At 46.7% G+C, this 17,198-nt stretch overlaps 9 protein-coding genes across 9 annotated transcripts; 7 read left to right on the forward strand and 2 right to left on the reverse strand.

Moving 5' to 3' along the window:
* Window positions 1-367: 367 nt before the first annotated feature.
* Window positions 368-1,166, forward strand: N7455_001660 (uncharacterized protein; the record flags this gene model as incomplete). Its single annotated transcript, XM_040951726.2, has 6 exons — window positions 368-540; window positions 621-690; window positions 756-869; window positions 924-970; window positions 1,028-1,045; window positions 1,103-1,166. 6 exons carry the CDS (start codon window positions 368-370, stop codon window positions 1,164-1,166), a joined length of 486 nt encoding a protein of 161 aa, XP_040818347.2.
* Window positions 1,167-1,653: 487 nt separating this feature from the next.
* Window positions 1,654-2,100, forward strand: N7455_001661 (uncharacterized protein; the record flags this gene model as incomplete). Its single annotated transcript, XM_040951077.2, has 1 exon — window positions 1,654-2,100. The coding sequence occupies one exon, from the start codon at window positions 1,654-1,656 to the stop codon at window positions 2,098-2,100; it is 447 nt and encodes a 148-aa protein (XP_040817721.2).
* Window positions 2,101-2,836: 736 nt separating this feature from the next.
* Window positions 2,837-3,938, reverse strand: N7455_001662 (cytochrome b5 reductase family protein; the record flags this gene model as incomplete). Its single annotated transcript, XM_040951983.2, has 4 exons — window positions 2,837-2,986; window positions 3,046-3,671; window positions 3,748-3,881; window positions 3,934-3,938. 4 exons carry the CDS (start codon window positions 3,936-3,938, stop codon window positions 2,837-2,839), a joined length of 915 nt encoding a protein of 304 aa, XP_040818051.2.
* A 265-nt stretch (window positions 3,939-4,203) lies between these two features.
* On the forward strand, window positions 4,204-4,945 carry N7455_001663 (GIG1 family protein; the record flags this gene model as incomplete). The annotated part of the gene is made up of 2 exons (XM_040951257.1): window positions 4,204-4,330; window positions 4,401-4,945. 2 exons carry the CDS (start codon window positions 4,204-4,206, stop codon window positions 4,943-4,945), a joined length of 672 nt encoding a protein of 223 aa, XP_040818179.1.
* A 225-nt stretch (window positions 4,946-5,170) lies between these two features.
* N7455_001664 (uncharacterized protein) lies at window positions 5,171-6,613 on the reverse strand (the record flags this gene model as incomplete). Its single annotated transcript, XM_040951311.2, has 6 exons — window positions 5,171-5,525; window positions 5,600-5,630; window positions 5,688-5,755; window positions 5,807-5,924; window positions 5,978-6,371; window positions 6,422-6,613. Coding segments are annotated over 6 exons (1,158 nt in total), but the record flags the coding sequence as incomplete, so codon positions are not given.
* An 870-nt stretch (window positions 6,614-7,483) lies between these two features.
* On the forward strand, window positions 7,484-9,032 carry N7455_001665 (uncharacterized protein; the record flags this gene model as incomplete). Its single annotated transcript, XM_040951779.2, has 5 exons — window positions 7,484-7,735; window positions 7,814-7,940; window positions 7,995-8,118; window positions 8,177-8,634; window positions 8,722-9,032. The coding sequence occupies 5 exons, from the start codon at window positions 7,484-7,486 to the stop codon at window positions 9,030-9,032; spliced, it is 1,272 nt and encodes a 423-aa protein (XP_040818599.2).
* Window positions 9,033-10,121: 1,089 nt separating this feature from the next.
* Window positions 10,122-11,393, forward strand: N7455_001666 (SANT/Myb-like DNA-binding domain-containing protein; the record flags this gene model as incomplete). Its single annotated transcript, XM_065604049.1, has 1 exon — window positions 10,122-11,393. The coding sequence occupies one exon, from the start codon at window positions 10,122-10,124 to the stop codon at window positions 11,391-11,393; it is 1,272 nt and encodes a 423-aa protein (XP_065462540.1).
* Window positions 11,394-13,688: 2,295 nt separating this feature from the next.
* N7455_001667 (uncharacterized protein) lies at window positions 13,689-13,943 on the forward strand (the record flags this gene model as incomplete). The annotated part of the gene is made up of 2 exons (XM_065604050.1): window positions 13,689-13,772; window positions 13,797-13,943. 2 exons carry the CDS (start codon window positions 13,689-13,691, stop codon window positions 13,941-13,943), a joined length of 231 nt encoding a protein of 76 aa, XP_065462541.1.
* Window positions 13,944-15,725: 1,782 nt separating this feature from the next.
* Window positions 15,726-16,868, forward strand: N7455_001668 (ankyrin repeat domain-containing protein; the record flags this gene model as incomplete). Its single annotated transcript, XM_065604051.1, has 1 exon — window positions 15,726-16,868. One exon carries the CDS (start codon window positions 15,726-15,728, stop codon window positions 16,866-16,868), a length of 1,143 nt encoding a protein of 380 aa, XP_065462542.1.
* Between the last annotated feature and the right edge of the window lie 330 nt (window positions 16,869-17,198).

Consider the following 17,198-nt stretch of genomic DNA (forward strand, 5'->3'; position numbering starts at 1 on the left):
TTCAAATATCCCAGCAAGTGCTTGAATTCTTGAACTAAAATGCAGTACAATACGTATAGCTTTAGCCTGCAAAACACCAGGAAATACACAGGCACTTTGGACTTGTCAGAAGTGCGTTAGGCGTGGCGGTACAGGGAGGGTAGGAACACATGGGGCGAACGGTACTGGAGTGAAATCACCTCCAATCCAGGTTCTCACTCTTACCTTGCGACGTGACACCCCCCATCCATCAATTTCCATTGTCAGTAGTCAACTATCTTCTTTCATCCTTCCTCTGACCAACGAAATACTCATCTTCATCGGGACCTACCAGCTCCGTACGGGGTACGACACCATTGATTCCCACGAGTGGCTGTTGGCCGCAGGCATGGATCCCAATCTGGATCCCCAGCTGTTCCAGTTGGTGGATATTCCGTTGCCGATCAAAGCTGAGCCCGATGAGGCCCAGACTGGCATCGCAACTGCTGTGCCCGATGTATCTTCGTGGCCCCATGGTGATTGCTGGAAAAGCTCCCGTCCCATCGAGCCTACATTCTGGGCGTGAGTACCTACCCTAATGTGTCAAATACGTCTCAAACATGTGTACCGTATATGTGTACTCCTGGCTAACATAATATCAGTCCCAACGCCAAGCTTTGCGACTGCCCCGAGCACTCCGAAACCACTTGGCCAGCCGAGCATGCTATTCTTGTAAAGCTCTCGAGCCTTTGGTATTTATATTCTCTATTTATTTGACTGACACATTTCCCATTCAGCTCATTCCGGACTGTGCAAAGCGATGTCCTTACTGCCCGTGGAAGACTGACAGGTCGGCAAAGGTTGGAAACCCGGCCCCGATGGTGCGTCGACACATACGCCAGTATCATCTGGTGAGTACTACACAGACTGAACATAAGTGACATCATGCTAATTTGACTTAAAAGAAACATGGCAACTACTATCCCGGTATTACCGTTGATTCGCTACGTGTGTATGTCTATCGGCATTTCCTCCATTCGTGGTTCCATGCTAACTCTGGTACCACTAGCTCTCTGTACAGGGAGTAGTGAGTCTATCCGCGCTGTCCGTTTCTATGAGCTTTACTGACCGTTTATCTTTGTAGCGTCAGTTACGAACTCACCCAAGGCGGTCGTCCTACACTCGAGAAGAATACCGAGCAGGCATAGAAAGAATCATGTGAGAGGCGAAGATGGGATACCTGTAGCTAGCCCATTCTTTTGTCGATTCTTTCTTCTGTATCTAAATGCCACCAACTCTGGCCTCCAGTGCCACTTCGGAAAGAAGAGCATGATGTTCAGAGATCACGGGGCTTAGTCGAATTGCAACAAAGCAAAACAATGAACACCACAAATGGGTTTCAAATCTTTGTCTCCTGATTCATATCCATCAAAGACATCAAAGTCTTGACAATGATATTGAAACATAATGCCTTTGTTCTCGCCAAACGGCGTAACGTACTGTGTCATAACGGAATAATATTTTATAGCCGGCTAGTCCCATGTATTTGTTGAGCTTCAATCCCCAGCATCCAGCTCACCGACAAAGCAACATTATCTCGCGACTAAAGACCTCGACGGAGTCACTCTCCACCGGTGTCACCACCTTGACAATATCAGCCCTTGAGCATCTAATGGGCTTCGAGGGCTGATCAATATGTCATATTACATTACCATCCACAATGGTCATGGTGTGGATGAGAGCCTTTTGAACGAGTGGGTCAATATCACCTTCAGTAAAGGGGACCTGTTTTACCTTCGCACCGACGGAGCGTTGATTTGCTTTATCATTGAATGTATTCGGGAGAGGAAGTGCACCATTACTCTTGAGCCCAAGGATCGACAATCTCGGTGGTGTATCTCGATACCGGCTTCCAGAGCGCATAAAAGCTCAAGGGGAGTTCTCCGCGACGCTTTACAACTGGCGGAGTGGTACAAGGTCCAAATCCTGAACGGGAATGCAAGTATCAACCGTGAACTGCTATTTGATCGGAACCCTTATCATGAAGGTAAGGAATGTTGTAGAGAGAATGTGTGCGATCGGATGCTGCACCCGGAGTGGTGGGCTAAAGATACTGATGAAGATACTGGTGAGGCTACTTAAGGTGCTGGTGAAGGTACTCGTGAGGATACTAGTACAGACTCCTAGTGTTTGCTGAAATGAATTCATATACAATCTCCATGTCCTTAGTTTTGCTTTGTAATGCCAGTGATCATTCAACGTTTGAGAGCTTTAGGAGCCCCCTAGCTATTATAAGTAGTTAAGAGTCGTTTTCAATTAGCTGTTGTAGCGGGCAGCATAACGTTGCCCCCGCTAGAAGTTATACCGTGCTAGTTCGTGGCATTCTTAAACCCGGTATCCAGGTGTGGTAATTGCTAATGAAAATTGCTAAAAAAAAATGTTGGCTTCCCTTGGGAACAGATCTAGAAGTCCATCGAAACTCAATACCGAACCTCGTCTCCATTCAAACCCAGGAAGAGTGACTATAGTGCTATGCTAGGTGAAGCTGTTGGACCGACGTCGAGTGTACACATATGACGAAAATAAGGGTGGATGATATGAAGATAAAATTGTACAGTTATTAACGTCAATTAAGAATGTAGTATTGATACCGAAATTTAGGGGGATATTTCACGCGTTCGAGCCCGGGGGGCATCTTTTAATCCCTTGTAGGCTTGGGTCTATTCACGCATCTAACGACACACCAACCCCAGATTATACATCAAAATAGAAATGCTTCGCGGCCAGGCCAAGCTAATATTCTATGCCAAATTCACATATATAAAAGGCAGAGTCAACTTCGAAAACAGTAACTTTTCGTTGATTCGCAGCGAATCCCTTAGAAGCAGAAGACCTGGTCCTCCAGCTTGCTGACGGGGCGCGCCTTGGTGTATCCAAGAGCCTCGGTGGACTTCTTCATGGCGCTAACCATAGGAGGGGGGCCACAGAGCAAGATCTTAACATCGGCAGCGGGGGCGGGCAGGCGCTCCTATAAAAAAGTTTAATTAATACTGAGGTAGCACAACCGAGCACAGCATGCAAACTTACCTTAATCATATCCGGAGTCACGAAGCCGACACCGCCGGTCCAGCCCTCGGGAGGGTTGTTGAGAACGTAGTAGACGCGGAATCCATCGTCTTCCTTCTCCAACTCCTCGAGCTGGTCCTTGAGCAAGATGTCCTCGGGGTTGACGTTGGCGAAGATCAGGTCAACCTTGGTGGTGTCGTTGCCACCGTTGCGGGGACGGTTGCGGATGATAGCCTTGATAACCTGCAGCATGGGGGTGATACCAGTACCACCGGAGATCATACCAATGTGGCGGCACATGTTGGGGGTGTAGACCATGGCACCCTTGGGACCGCGGACCTTCATGTTGTCGCCGATCTTCAGCTCGGTAAGATACTTGGAGATGTTACCCTGGGGGTAAGCCTTGACGAGCAGATCGAAGTATCCGGCCTCATTGTCGGAGGAGATAGGGGTGTAAGAGCGAACAACCTCCTTGGGCTGGCCGGCGATCGTAGCGGCGAGAGAGATGTGCTGACCGATGGGGAGGCCGAGGATATCAGTGGAACGGGGGAGGGCGAAACGGTAGATGGCGACATTGTGAGAGATCTCGTTCTTCTCCTTGAGGACGAAGTTTTGGAACTCAGTGGGGTTCAAGACCTTGCGAGGCTCTGCGATCAATAGGGTCAGTTCAATCCTTCAGTTCCTTTACCACGCCAATATTTGAATAAAAGGGAATTCACGCACTGTTGCTGAACACCAAGTAACCAGCCAAAATTCCAGCCACAGCGATTGCGTAGGCGATAAACTCGGGCTTAATGGCGTAAACACTCGCGATGAGCAGGGCCGAGGGCGCGAGGGCCGTGCCGATGGTGGCGAGACTTCGGGGAATCAGCCATTGTTGGTATGAAAAGGTGAAGAATAGTAACTCACCTCATTATGACAAAACTCGGGGACTGTTTAAAAGAAAAGAAACAGATGCGATAAAAAGCAGAAGAGAAAAGGAGAAGAGAGGGAAGATAAAAAGAAATGAGGGGGGCTAAGTCCGCCCAACGGAATTTCCCACCTTTTGGGGTTACGATTTCCCCGACTTTCCACTTACTCGGATTTCTCGAACTTGGCTTATTGGGGTTATTGGACTTATTGGGATTATTGGATTATTATTGAAACTGCTTCTTATTTCCTCTTCCCAAATCCGTCAAAATGCGCGAAGTACCTGAAGTCCGAGAAGTCCCAGCCTTTAATCTAACGGAGTTGGACCACAAGCTCCTGGCCATGACCGACGAGGAGTTCGTATACCACGACTGGGAAGACCTAAAAAGCATCATCGGTAAGTGTGCCCTTATCTCCAAATCTGCTCCAAATCTGCCCTAGAAACACTTCCCCTCATACCGTATTAGCGCGAAATGATCTCGGCGCACTCAAGCGGAAGCCTTCCGATCTCCGCCGATACCTAGCCTGGACACAAGAGACCAAAAGCAAGTATGGCACCATCATGAATTATATTTGCCAGCAGCGATTAAAGTGGCATTTACCGATAAACATTGCCAGCGGCACTGGCTCCGCGGTTATCCAGCAAAGCGGGACCTTCAAGAACCCGCGTCCCTTTGCCGATCCCGAGGACTACAAGATCCTCCGCAATGACTGGCCGTATGGCCTCACCCCCGGAATTTCACATCTGGTTGTGTGGTTGCGTACTCCCATCCCTGTACAATCTAGTGAGGGCCATTTGACCGAGGAATCTCGTGCAATGATCAACAATTTTGTTCAAAAGACTTTCGTCGACCGGTTGGCTAAGGACCCGAAGAATTTCTCGGATCCTGACTCCCATGTGCTTTGGTTTAAGAATTGGGTCGGGTTGCAGAGCGTGAGGGCATTAGAGCATGTCCATATCTTGGTCCGTGATGTCCCTGAGGATATCTTATTCGAATGGGCAAAAGAGTGAGGTTGCTGGGATTGTTCATAGACTTTTTGCCCAAATTGGCCAAGTTTGTAGCCGCATCTGAAGCATTTCGTTTCCAAGTTCTTACATTGGACATTTCACAGCGTCATGGATGAAAAAAAATTAAAATTAAAATTAAAATAATTAGAAGAGTTCTCGAAAGGTTAAAACTTTTGGTCAACCCGCAGTGAACACAAGCGGGAGTGGCACACTCGTAGACAACCCATTCTACCATGAAGGTCGTGGTTCGTGGCCATCTTGTGGTCTTTCCCCATACTCAATCTTTACCTGATCCGTGCGATGAATCTTGCCGACCATATGGGGTTCCTTCCGGAGTTGATCCGCATCCAATATGCTTTCCTGGCTACCGCTCCTTGTAGTCTCAATATTCGTTGTCATGAGGATATCGTCTTCCTCGCGATTGTTGCTTGCTGATTTCTTCGTGGGTCTATCCGTGTAAGATCGCAAGTTGCCGCTTTCGTATCGCCCGTGAGAACTCCAGGAACGTTTGCCTCGGATCATTTCATACATCGGACCCAAGGTTGGGATGCAGGAAGCCATTATGACGATGTTCGACTCGATACTGAGAGATGAGAGTCAGATGTTAGTCTTATAATTTTGTATAAGGGCTGGAGAAAAGCGGGACTGAAAACATACCTCGTCCAGATAACAAGATCTGCTGTTGCGTCTATGTATGCCGTGTCAGCGGTAGACATCTTACAATATGCACGAAAAAATGACTTACATGTCGAGTCTGCCGTGTTATATAAACCCGGTAACTGTAGACACTTTACAATAGCCATTGCACAAGCTCTGTGTGGACTATTAGCTACTTTCTCCGGATAATAATATCAATCAACTTACACGGCACCCAACCCCAGAGCCGCGCACAGAGCTAATTTTTTCTTAAGCGACATTTGAAGTCGGAGCAATACCACAGTCGGATAAATCGCAAGATATAGATCGACCATCGCAGACAGAACTGAGAAAGGTTTAGTAGTTCGTTTTCGAGAGGCATCCAACCCACCAACATACCTCCAGTGAAGATTGCATAGCCCACCAGGATCGTGGTCGAACGACATGTTGCCCCTTCACTAATGAGATGAATCTTCCATAAAGCCTGGGGAGGATCACACATGGTAAAGAGAACAATGATGCAGATGGTCGATGCCGCGAACACGAAGCCTGTTAATATCCATAACCATATTCGGTGGAACCGGCTAGGATTCATGATGCGATTTAGGAGAGCAGCGATTGCAAGTTTCGGGGTGGTAAAAGACATGATTCCTAGTGCGAAGTTGGCGTAATTGAGGACTAGAATGCGTTCAACCAAGCCCATGCCACCTTTTTCCATCAACACAGAAGTATGGCTCCCGTATCCCAGAACGACAATCACTGTTGTGAGAATTGTATAACTGGTGACCATAGCCTATAGAATCGGTATCACGCGTGGATCAAAGACAATTGGAAGGTACGTACCATTGCTGCCACGATAATATAGTCATCGAGTCCAATGTTCTTCAACATCCGGGCTCGGATATAAAGTCGCAGGGATACCATCACGGCACTCACACTGTAGAAGGCCCAGAAAACCCCTAGAATGCGCGGACCCTTTTTCTGGTTTATGTATTCGGCGTCCATGGTTGCCGTGATGCCGAGAGCAGTGGCTGCTCTGTTGCATATAGTAGATTCGCGACAATATTCTCTATCTTCTGTGGCACCCAGAGGACTAAAAAGTGCAGAATATGCGGAGAATCATCATGAAACCTCAAAGTCGAGAATAAATTATTTCTTTAAAAAAGTATAATAAAAAAACATATATGTACGTATGTACGTACTGTTGTTACAGCATGTGCCGAAGGTGATACAGTAGTTGGGGGGCTAGCCTGGCAGGGATCATGTTTACAAGCTTCGTCGACCAATTCCTTCAATAAGAAATCACCCATCTTATCTCCTAGAGTCGCCAGTGGCTTAACAACGAATGATATCTCACTTTTGGCCACTAGAGCGTTGGTGTGTTTCCACTATTACGAAATCCATGGATGGATATCCTCATTTATATGTACAAAATATAGTACGTATCAATCTAAAAAGCCCCCATCTTGCCAGGTAGAACTCTGGAAAGCAATTCTCGCTTAATATCTTACCTTTAGTCGAATTACTACGAATTACGGAGCCGTCAATGCGTGAATCCTTCGTGGGGGCCGATTGCCTGGCACTATGTGGAGCTATCAAGGGCTCCATAGTTAACTCGGTTAGAAAACAATGGCTCTATGTACTTTGTACTCCGTATTTAATATAACTTGCCGATTTTACTCCGAAACGACCTAACTAAGCAGCCAATTGATATCCCTGTCGTTTAACCAGGAATAAATTACGACACTAAACATACAGAGATAGTAGTCCTCAAGGGTTCGGCAAATTTGGTCTTGCATGTTGGCACCTGTAATCTAATGTAGCACGAGTCTCTGCCATCGCGGGGATATTCTTTTTAATTCCACCTGTTCTCTTGCATATGCATTGCAGCAAGCACAGTCTATCATGACGTCCTCCAATAGTAACGGAAATTTGAATGGCTCGGTAAATGGCAATGCCACAGATGTAGAGGGTCTTGCTCTCACCTCAAACCTGCCAGATACAGTGCCTGATCTCCTTCAAACGGTTGCGGGTCATGGCAAAGATCTCCTCGCCCAGGATCCCGAAGCACGGCTTAAGCTGCTAGAAGCGGCCCGGTCATTGACCTATGCATTGGAAACTCCCCGAGAGACCATTATTCGACACTGCTGGTCTGAGGTTTGTTATCACATATTATTCCGTGCTTCCGAAAACCAGTTAAGATTATTTGGACTGACAGGTATTGCATTTTTTTAGTCTACGAGTTATGCAGCCCTAGAGACCGCCGTTGATATAAACCTCTTCTCTGCTCTCGGCACAGATGACAAACCGAAGACTGTCGCAGAGCTTGCTAAGGCAACCAGCGTGGACCCAATTCTGCTCGGTCAGTAATATATTTATACACCAGCAAACACCAATACCTGACAAATTCGTGTAGGGCGATTAATGAAGCATCTCGCTGCGATGGGAACGATAACCGAGACCGGCTACAATGAGTACAGTCCCACTGGGTTCTCCAAGGTTCTCACAGTTGAGAGATATAGCGACGCATACCCGCTCATGTAGGTTGATAATTAGTACTCCATACTCCATGCCTCGAATCACGACTAACAATATCAGGACCCGCCGCTTCACCAAAGGCATTATGGCTCTCCCAGCCTTCCTCAAGAAGAACAACTACCAAAACCCCACAAGTCCCACTGATACAGCATTCCAAATGGGTTATGAAACAGACATGGGGTTCTTCGGACACGTGCAACAGGAACCGCTCACCGCAAAGCAGTTTAATAACCATATGTCAGTCTACGCGCAAGGCCGAGTCCGCTGGATGGATCCCGGTTTCTACCCGGTTCAAGAACAGCTTGTAGATGGGGTCACCATCGGCGATGACGATGTCCTGCTCGTTGATGTCGGAGGTAGCTTCGGTCATGATATATCCGATTTCCGTCGGAAATGGCCTGGTGTCCCCGGTCGTCTGGTGCTTCAGGATCTTCCTGAGGTGGTGGTTTCTGTTAAGGATTTGCATCGCTCTATTGATATTACTGGTCATGATTTCTTCACCGAACAACCAGTCAAAGGTATGGAAATAAAAGAGTTCCCCGTTTCCTTGTGGATGGCAATTTGACCATCAGTTGCTGGAATATACTAATATTATGTCTGTATAGGAGCCCGCGCATACTATATGCATTCTGTTCTCCACGACTGGCCCGATGACCTTTGTCGCAAGATTCTCGCTAACAATGTGGCTGCTATGAAGCCTGGCTACAGTAAGTTATTGGTGAATGAAAATGTCATTCCAGACACGGGGGCCTACTGGGAAACGACAAGTTTGGACTTAATTATGATGGAAATTGGATCTGGTGAGCGTACGGAACGGCAATGGCATGCATTGCTGGAGTCTGCTGGACTGAAGATTGTCAAGATTTGGACTGCCCAGAGAGGTGTGGAGAGTTTGATTGAGTGTGAGCTAGCTTGAACTGCAAAGACATGCCATACAAATTGCCCAAACAAGTTTTTTATTGTGTTGACAAAGAAAAGCCGTTCTGTCAAATATATATATCATGGCACATAACAATGCCATTTATGTAGGTAAATAGCTGTCGTCTATAATTCATTGAGATGTACATACAACTACGCTGCAAGAATTGGAATAGAAATATGTTGTGTAATAATGTTGACGGTAACATTGCCGCCTCGGGAAGTGATCGGCTCCCGGATTCCAGGGTGAGTTAGTCACCCCGCCGCCCTAAGCTGCCCACTGAGCGACCCTGAGCTGCTCAGTGAGCAACCTGATCGCTCACCCCGGTGCTCTCCCTTCACCCTCCGTCTTGCCTTCTAGCTTTCGCCTGCTCCGATGGTAACCGCACTGCCTACCGGTGTTCCTGGGAGTTCTGGTCTGGAGATGACGTATTCCCACGTCGCTACAGTGACTTGCTGTCCTCTTCGAACTTTCCATCGGTTGACTCGATCCCTTCGGCTTGCATGAGATATTCAGTACCACCTCACCTCTACACCCTCTCATACGTTCTCTCGCTAACGCTGCCGACACCACCCAGCAAACGATCCACAAAAATTCACCGTTGTCCTCGTTCCTCCATTTACTGTGCCAATTTGATCCCAGGAACAACATTCGCACCAGCCTTCGGGCAACCTCTTTTTGTGTGGTATACCTAGGTCTCGAACAACTCGCCGCGCCGTGTGACGCAAGTCGACGACATCGGCTGACGGATCTAGTTTAGTTTCGGGCTAGATATCTGCCACTGTGAATGAATTAAGCTAGCATTCCTAGGAACCCTTTCCTATAACTGATCCCTCGCACCTAGAAATGGCTCTGCGATTGGCTGCAGCGAATACTGGGGCCTTGTCGATAGATCCAGAATCTATGCCGATTCTGTCAACAATTCGCTGCTCTATCTCACGGGCTGATTGAAACGATGAATCGAAACAAATAAATAGTCCCAACTATCCCTCCTTTGCAGCGTTTGTTTGAAATATCATCGAACGTGAATTTTACTGCCTCCTGCTTTGATTCCCATTCATTCAGAACCTCTTGAATCTACCTACCATGGTAACGCTGAACCATCAACGATTTTGGCAGCCATTACCAAGAGCTTCAGTGAGACGCTCTTCAACCGGCTCAGAAACCCAGACTACCGATGTAGTGAGGCAATCGGACGCCCCAGAAGAAAGAAATGAAGCAGACTACACCCTGGGGTGTAATGTGCCACAAGAAGAACGCAGTACATTGAGTCTCGGTAAGACATATTTTAAACACCCTCCTCCCATGCCCCTTGGAATTAATACGGTCTCTCCAATCCTAGAACCCGGCGAGCCCCCTCGAGCCAATTCGCCTGAACTCTATCTCAATGATGCAGCATCAGCCGCTGGAAATTATCCTGACTACCCCGAGGAAGTCGCTCTTTATCCTTCCTCCCGAGATACTGCCTCCGTGACTGGCTTAGAAGGCCCTGGTACGACGAGAGTCTTCGATGTCTTTGAGGACGATGGCACCAGACAAAGCGATGGGGGGTATTACAGAGATTGTAATCCAAACGAAAGGAAGCGAGCTTTGGAATATTCAAAAACATCCTCTCCGAAACGATGCCGGCACCGGACTTCTACGGTCACAAATGCGAACAAGCCGCGAGGAAGACGAGCACATAAACCAGGAGCCGGAAATTCGCCAAGCGAAATCACAGAGGGCGATTCCGCGGGCAATCTTGCAGGCCTAAGGAATGCGATCGGATATTTGAAGCGCGCTTACAGTGTAGTCACTGCTGAGGCCAAATTTTCTGACGACCTCACGGGTGCAGGAATTCTCAAAGAGAATCTTGCAGTGCTTCAGCTTGCAACAAAAACGCTACAACACGCATACGGCATCATCGCAACAAGCACCACAGCAATGGAAAATTCAGTGCGAGAGGCTACGACTGTAAAACCACGGCCAGGTTTTACCCGCAGGAAGTGGACCCCCGAAGATGGGCGTCGACTCTTGAGGTTGAAAGACTCTCAAAAGCTGTCATGGAGTAGTATTCGCGATTCGTTCCCCGAAAGAACTATGAATGCACTCAGGAGCCAATACTCTCGGGAGACTTCCAAGCATTTGGAAGCTTTTTCGAGTAAGGAGAGCCAATCGGTCAGCGCTGGTCGGCAACCAAAGTACACATCAAAGATCCGAAGAAGCCCTAGGCTAGGCAAACCTCACCAGGTCAAAAGTATGAGGAGCGAAGTCGAGCACCACCGAAGGTATCCCTCGCGTGCAAGGAATCATTGCGGTGATAATGCATTGAAGTTGGATTCCATTGATCCCCGACTCCGTGACCTCGGTAATGCCTAAGTCCGCCCCACTGTATTTTTTTCTGGTGGTAAGACCGGCATAGGATGTTTGGACAGCAATATATCTTCTGCAAATGCGAATTACGGTCAATGCTACAATGTGATTAGAGCAGAAGGTTCTGTTTCCGGAGTTCTTTATGTAGATACCGAGCCTATATTCAACGAGTTGAGACTTCTTGCACCGATTACATGATACGGTTTTTTGGTGCAGTAGAAGTCCGTATAGGGACCTGCTAGAGCTTACGTAGTGTAGAGACTGGTATGATCTCTTCAATATGCACAACAAATATAGGTCAAAATCTTCTACCTTCCAAAATTGGCGCTAGAGACTTATACCTACGAACTGATCTTGGAAGGCGATTGACTACAAAGAATTATGCAGCAAACGAAATGTATATGCATTGAAAGGTGACATTCGAGCTGGCCGTGAACCTCTCACGTGTTTTTATTAGCTTCCAATAATAGCAGATATCGTCAACTATCTCTACCGAGATGTAACGCGCAGAATGAAAGGTTGTTTGCGATCCTGGGAACACTTAGCCTCCTGGGAGTGCTAATAGTCGCTGTCAGGGATATACTTTAAGCATAAAGGATGCATGGAGATGATCTGCGGGACCCACATTGTGCATATGGGTTCCCCTGAACGCGAGGAAGCCTGTATCTAGAGTCAGCTATAATTGTTCACCATATTGGTTATTCATGACAAGACACTTCCATCTATACGTATACGAGAGACCCTCGCAGTCGCTCTCAGGAACACAGTCCAAGTCTCCCAGAAGCTGATCAAATGCATCCACGCTTTCACTTCGTAAGACTCCTTGAGTTCCGGGTTCTTCCTAACCCAATTTGAAATAATGCTCATGAGAAGCTTATCTGCGGTTATTTAAAATAATGCCTCTCATGGTAGAAGTGTTTCAGAATATACATATCAAGAATCTATGGAGTAGGTTCATATTTAGGTTTTTATTAATCCTTCAGCAGAGACATGGGCCTGTGCTCCCCTTGAGGACTTTGCCCCTGATATTTAATGGCTAGCTCGTCCATCTTCATTTGAATCGGCTCAGGGTGATTTGACTCCTTGTTCTGTGAGCGTCCAATAAACTTGAATTAACGAGTGAAAACAAGAGGAGCAGCTTACTATTTGTTCTGTAGATAGAGGCCACTCTTTGGCGTTCGAAGTCAACGTGTATAGTTGGCCTGTCTTCTTCATTCGGAGAACGAAGTGGATGTCGGCATCACATTCTGTACAATACTCGAAAATCTTCTTTAATAGTGTCTCCCTCCTTCTCAGACTTTTTTGATTTCCCCTTCTGGCATGAGATGTTTTGAACTTGCTGTTGGCGATATTTGTAGGCAATGATATGTTTACCACCGGAGAGGGTTCCATTTGAATTCTATCCGCTGGCATCGGTCAGGCTGTAAATACTTTTTGTTACCTAGGATATGATTTAATATAAGGTGCATAATGTCTCTCCGGCTCAACTAACAACGACAATGACATTTATTAGAATTGATTTGTGTTGATAGATGGATCCTGTGGTAAAGCAACTTAAGCTGTCATGTCTTCAACGCCCATGACTTCCGACTTGACCAAGCAAGTACCCGTTGAATTTGAACTTCATTTAGCAAAAATCACTTAAACGAGGGCCATAAAACCATACTATTATCACTTTAAGGGTTTATATTAGCTCAGATTGAAGATAGGAAGTGACAGAAAGGCAAAGATCGAGCCCCATTTGAGGTCAACCATCACCTGCTCTCATGTTCGGTAGATAACGTTCAAATAGCACTTGTATGTACAGTACCATAAGGACGTGTAAATAATCTTCTAGATTGAGCTGATATCCAGGGTCCTGTTCTCTATAGAGATATGACTGCTTGTATGTAATGCCATGTGCCTGTGCTATTGCTATCCATGTCACCATGTGTCCTCTTGGGTAGACTCTAGAAAATTGGTCTGAAGAGCCACATTAGAATACTCAGGATTAATAATCACCTATTGCTACTAGAGCATTCTGCAAAAATACCATCTTGGAAATCATGATTGTAGCCCCTTCACTGTGATTCACAAGTTTAATTCCGCTGGTCTTGCCTTGAATAGATTGCATGTCAGAAAATTATTCCGCAGTGACAGCAGATTCTATTAAATGACAGTTATTCAAGTGGCAAGCCACTATTTGAGATAGATAACGCCAAACTTGAGTTTCTATAACCTCTCACCAGAGGTAAGCGAAGTGGGATGGAATGGTTTGACGCGTCAAACTTTTAGCACAGCCTAGGCTGCACTGTATTCAGAATGTACTGGAAATCCGGTATCGATTGTCATTTGTGTATCGTGATTTCCACTCTCGTGCGCATTACTGGCATAGCCACAGCGCTGGTAAGCTCAGCCACAATTATATAGATTACCCCCCTCGTCTGTAATGGAAAAACCCGTATCGCTGTGTTCGATACACAATTTCGGTACCAACTTCAGCCTGGTTCATACCATATTGCAACGTTGAACGTGGCCACACTACACATTACGATTGCCTCTGAAAATGGGGTCTAATTTCGTAGCAAACCACTATGCCTCTGGACTGTACTTTGGATGAGACGTTATGACCTACGCCAATGCCTCTGTTGCCGCCCGCATTTTATTTTCATGTATTCTATCCAGAGCGAACCGTTCCTAGGGATGCCCATCAGAATTGGTCATGAATTCGTATACTTAGTTCGTCTGTCAATCTAGTGTATGTCTCTCTATGTTATCTCCAAAAGAGAAATGATGTTCATCGTGAATCAGCAAGTCACCTCGTCTTTTCGAGTTATCTTTTACTACAAGTTAATTTTCCACTGCGCTGTAAATACCAATCTTGTCCCGGCCCATTGCATCACCAACTCCAAACCCTTGGTGTACAACTTTCGAGAACATTCCCATCATTCCAAGGGGCAAATCAAGGTGTGTAATATTGCCATGCCACATCAATTCTGGCGACCTGACTGGCATCTGGCCGAGCTTTCCATACATCTTTAGCCCAGTCAGATGGGGCTATTGGTCTTGTAAGTCGTCCGTTTGCTTCTAATTTAGTGCTGTTGAGAAATCGGAAGCTTCATTTAAACATGTTCTTCGAGATTTATTCGATGTGTCACTAGGGATTGAATAAACGGGGGAGGTGGACAAGGGGCTATTCAAAACCGTTGAAGTTGGGGGTGTTGAAGAGCGTTAGAAGAGACATATCCCCAATTTTCCCGAGGCCCCCAGAATCGAACGCCTCTCTGGCCCTCCCGAGAGGCACTAAAGGCGAGGGGAGCGTTGAAAGTTGAGGGACACATCAATGACGACTTTGGCATCTTCCTTGTGGCGTTGAACTAGGATTGCTTGGATTTGGGGGTAACCAAACCTTTGAGAATTCAGATAAGTGCGGTCAAAGTTGCACTCGCTTAAACAGGAACGAGCTACTAACTGCGACGTTTGCTGTGGCTAATTCGGTTCTTTGACCAACCGGCAGATTGCTATCCTAAAGGATCGCCACCACCAACAGGTGGTTAAGCCTCGGTTGTCTCAACCATGTTGTGTAAACTTCTGTTCTGGATCACGTCAACGCATTAAAGGTGCCAGCACTATCTTCAGTCTTGTCCAAGGCTTAATTCTGCTAATTCTACGTCGGAGAGACCCGGTGATATAGTACCTCAACGGCAATTATCTCACCCCACGGTCCCCTCGCCATCATAACATTCTCAACTATATTAATCAAGTTCTCAAATCGGTCATGGTTCATGCCCTTGTGGACCATCCAAGGTGATTCCGCCACTCGGTTCCTTGCGTAGAGTAGGTTTTGATGTATAGTGCGGTTCAGCCTATTTTGCGTAGCGTACTTCAACTGCATCGAGGAATGCTGCAGCCCTTGAAAAGAGAGTCAATTTGTGGACACTTAAGAGTTCAAGTTCATCTCGATCAGTTTGAACAAAGCCAAATCTGCAACACAAGCCCATAGCGTGATTCTGTTACCTAGCCTTCTCGCTTCCCCTAATCCACAGCCACTTAATGATTTTCACGTCATATAAATCATCGAGATTTGACCTTCATGGAAAGGTTATCAATCCAGAGAACGATCATCACGGCCACTTCCTCAACGCCTCAACAGTACCTGATTGGACCACAGGCGGCGAATTAGTTTCTGTTGTCATATATAAAACGTCCATTCTCTTCTGTCTTTGTCTTGCTTTGTTTTTCTGTCACCTGATACACAAAAACCAGCAGCTCTTGGCCCGTTTAGCTTGGGTAAGGTTCGAGAGCTCCTATCACTCATTTTATTAAGTGGAGTCCCAGCCATTTTCCTAACATCTCGCAATGTGTCTTCTGTCTCTTCCACCTGAATTGATCTTGCTCGTTGCAGGCAATTTGGATTCGCCGAAAGACTTTCTCGGCTTCCTCCTAACTAGCCCAAAATGTTACAATCTCCTGATCAATGAGCTTTATCAAAAGAATGTCCGCTCTGATGGTGGATCAGCCCTTTTGTGGTACGCGAGTCGTGGGGCCGAACTTGGAGTCCGGAATATGCTGCGTGCGGGTGCGAATGTGAATCTTCGATCACCGAATCGGGCACAGTTGACAGCTCTTCTGGAAGCTGTGAAGCACAAGCATACCAGTGTTGTACAAATCCTTCTAGAGAGTGGGGCTTTGCCAGATGCGGCCGACGCCCGATCCAGAAGACCCTTGGCTTTGGCGACAAATGGTCGTAGCGACGTGGCGATCACTAAGTTGCTCTTAGAAAACGGTGCCAGGGCCGATTCTGCTGTGTTTGACAAGCATGCTCCTTTATTTGAGGCTGTCCGGTCAAGCCAGGAATCCAAAGTAGCATTACTCTTGAAACATGGGGCTGACACATACGTCTTGGACTGTCGAACCGGGATGAATCTCGTGTATATCGCGGCTTCTAAGAACGCTACTTCCGGAATTATAAATATTCTTATAGATTCGGGTATCCAAATAGAGTCTCAAGATGATATGGGAAGAACGCCACTTCAAGTCGCAGCTGAAAATTCATGCACACGTGCTGTGCGCCTGCTGTTACACCTTGGCGCCAATCCGAACTTTAAGAATATGAACCAGTATCGGGAAGGATTGAGTGCACTTTTCTACGCTGCAACAAATCCCAACAGTCCCGGTAATGGCAATAAAAGTATCATCCGAGCACTGTTCATACATGGGGCTGAGATTGATACTGAAAATCACGCTTATAAGACGCCTCTACTCTATGCCATCTCTCAAAGTGCTATTAAACAAGCGCAAGCTCTTGTTGAATGTGGTGCCAATATCATGGCTAGAGATTCCAATGGAGAAACGGTCCTCCATTTGGCTGCATCATTATCAAGCTGCTCTCCTAGTTTGATGGATTGGCTTGTCGAAAACGGAGCTGATGCAAATTGGGCCGGCGGCCAGCGTAATGAGACTCCAATTTTCTACGCTATCAGGAATTTTTATATCCGATAAGGGGTGGAATGTATCCAAGCCCTTCTTTCGCTTGGAGCCGATGTTCAATTTCGAAACATCGATGGGCTGACACCTCTTTCCCTTGCTGTGCGCATGGGATCTGTTGAGTCAACACGGATTTTACTCGAACATGGGGCCTTTCCTAATTCGAGAGACAAAATGGCAAATCCCCTCTGCATTATGCTGCCGAAACACGGAATGCGCACAAAATCCTCAAACTTCTCATTCAAAGCGGGGCTGATGTGAACTCTCGGGATATGCTTGGGCTCACGCCATTGCACAAGATTGTCGCCAAAGAGGAGACGTGGGAAGCAGCTGGGGAGTTGTTAA

The sequence above is a fragment of the Penicillium solitum genome (assembly GCF_028829755.1).
Source record: "Penicillium solitum strain IBT 25940 chromosome Unknown utg000001l_segment0_segment0, whole genome shotgun sequence".
NCBI classification, from domain to species: domain Eukaryota; kingdom Fungi; phylum Ascomycota; class Eurotiomycetes; order Eurotiales; family Aspergillaceae; genus Penicillium; species Penicillium solitum.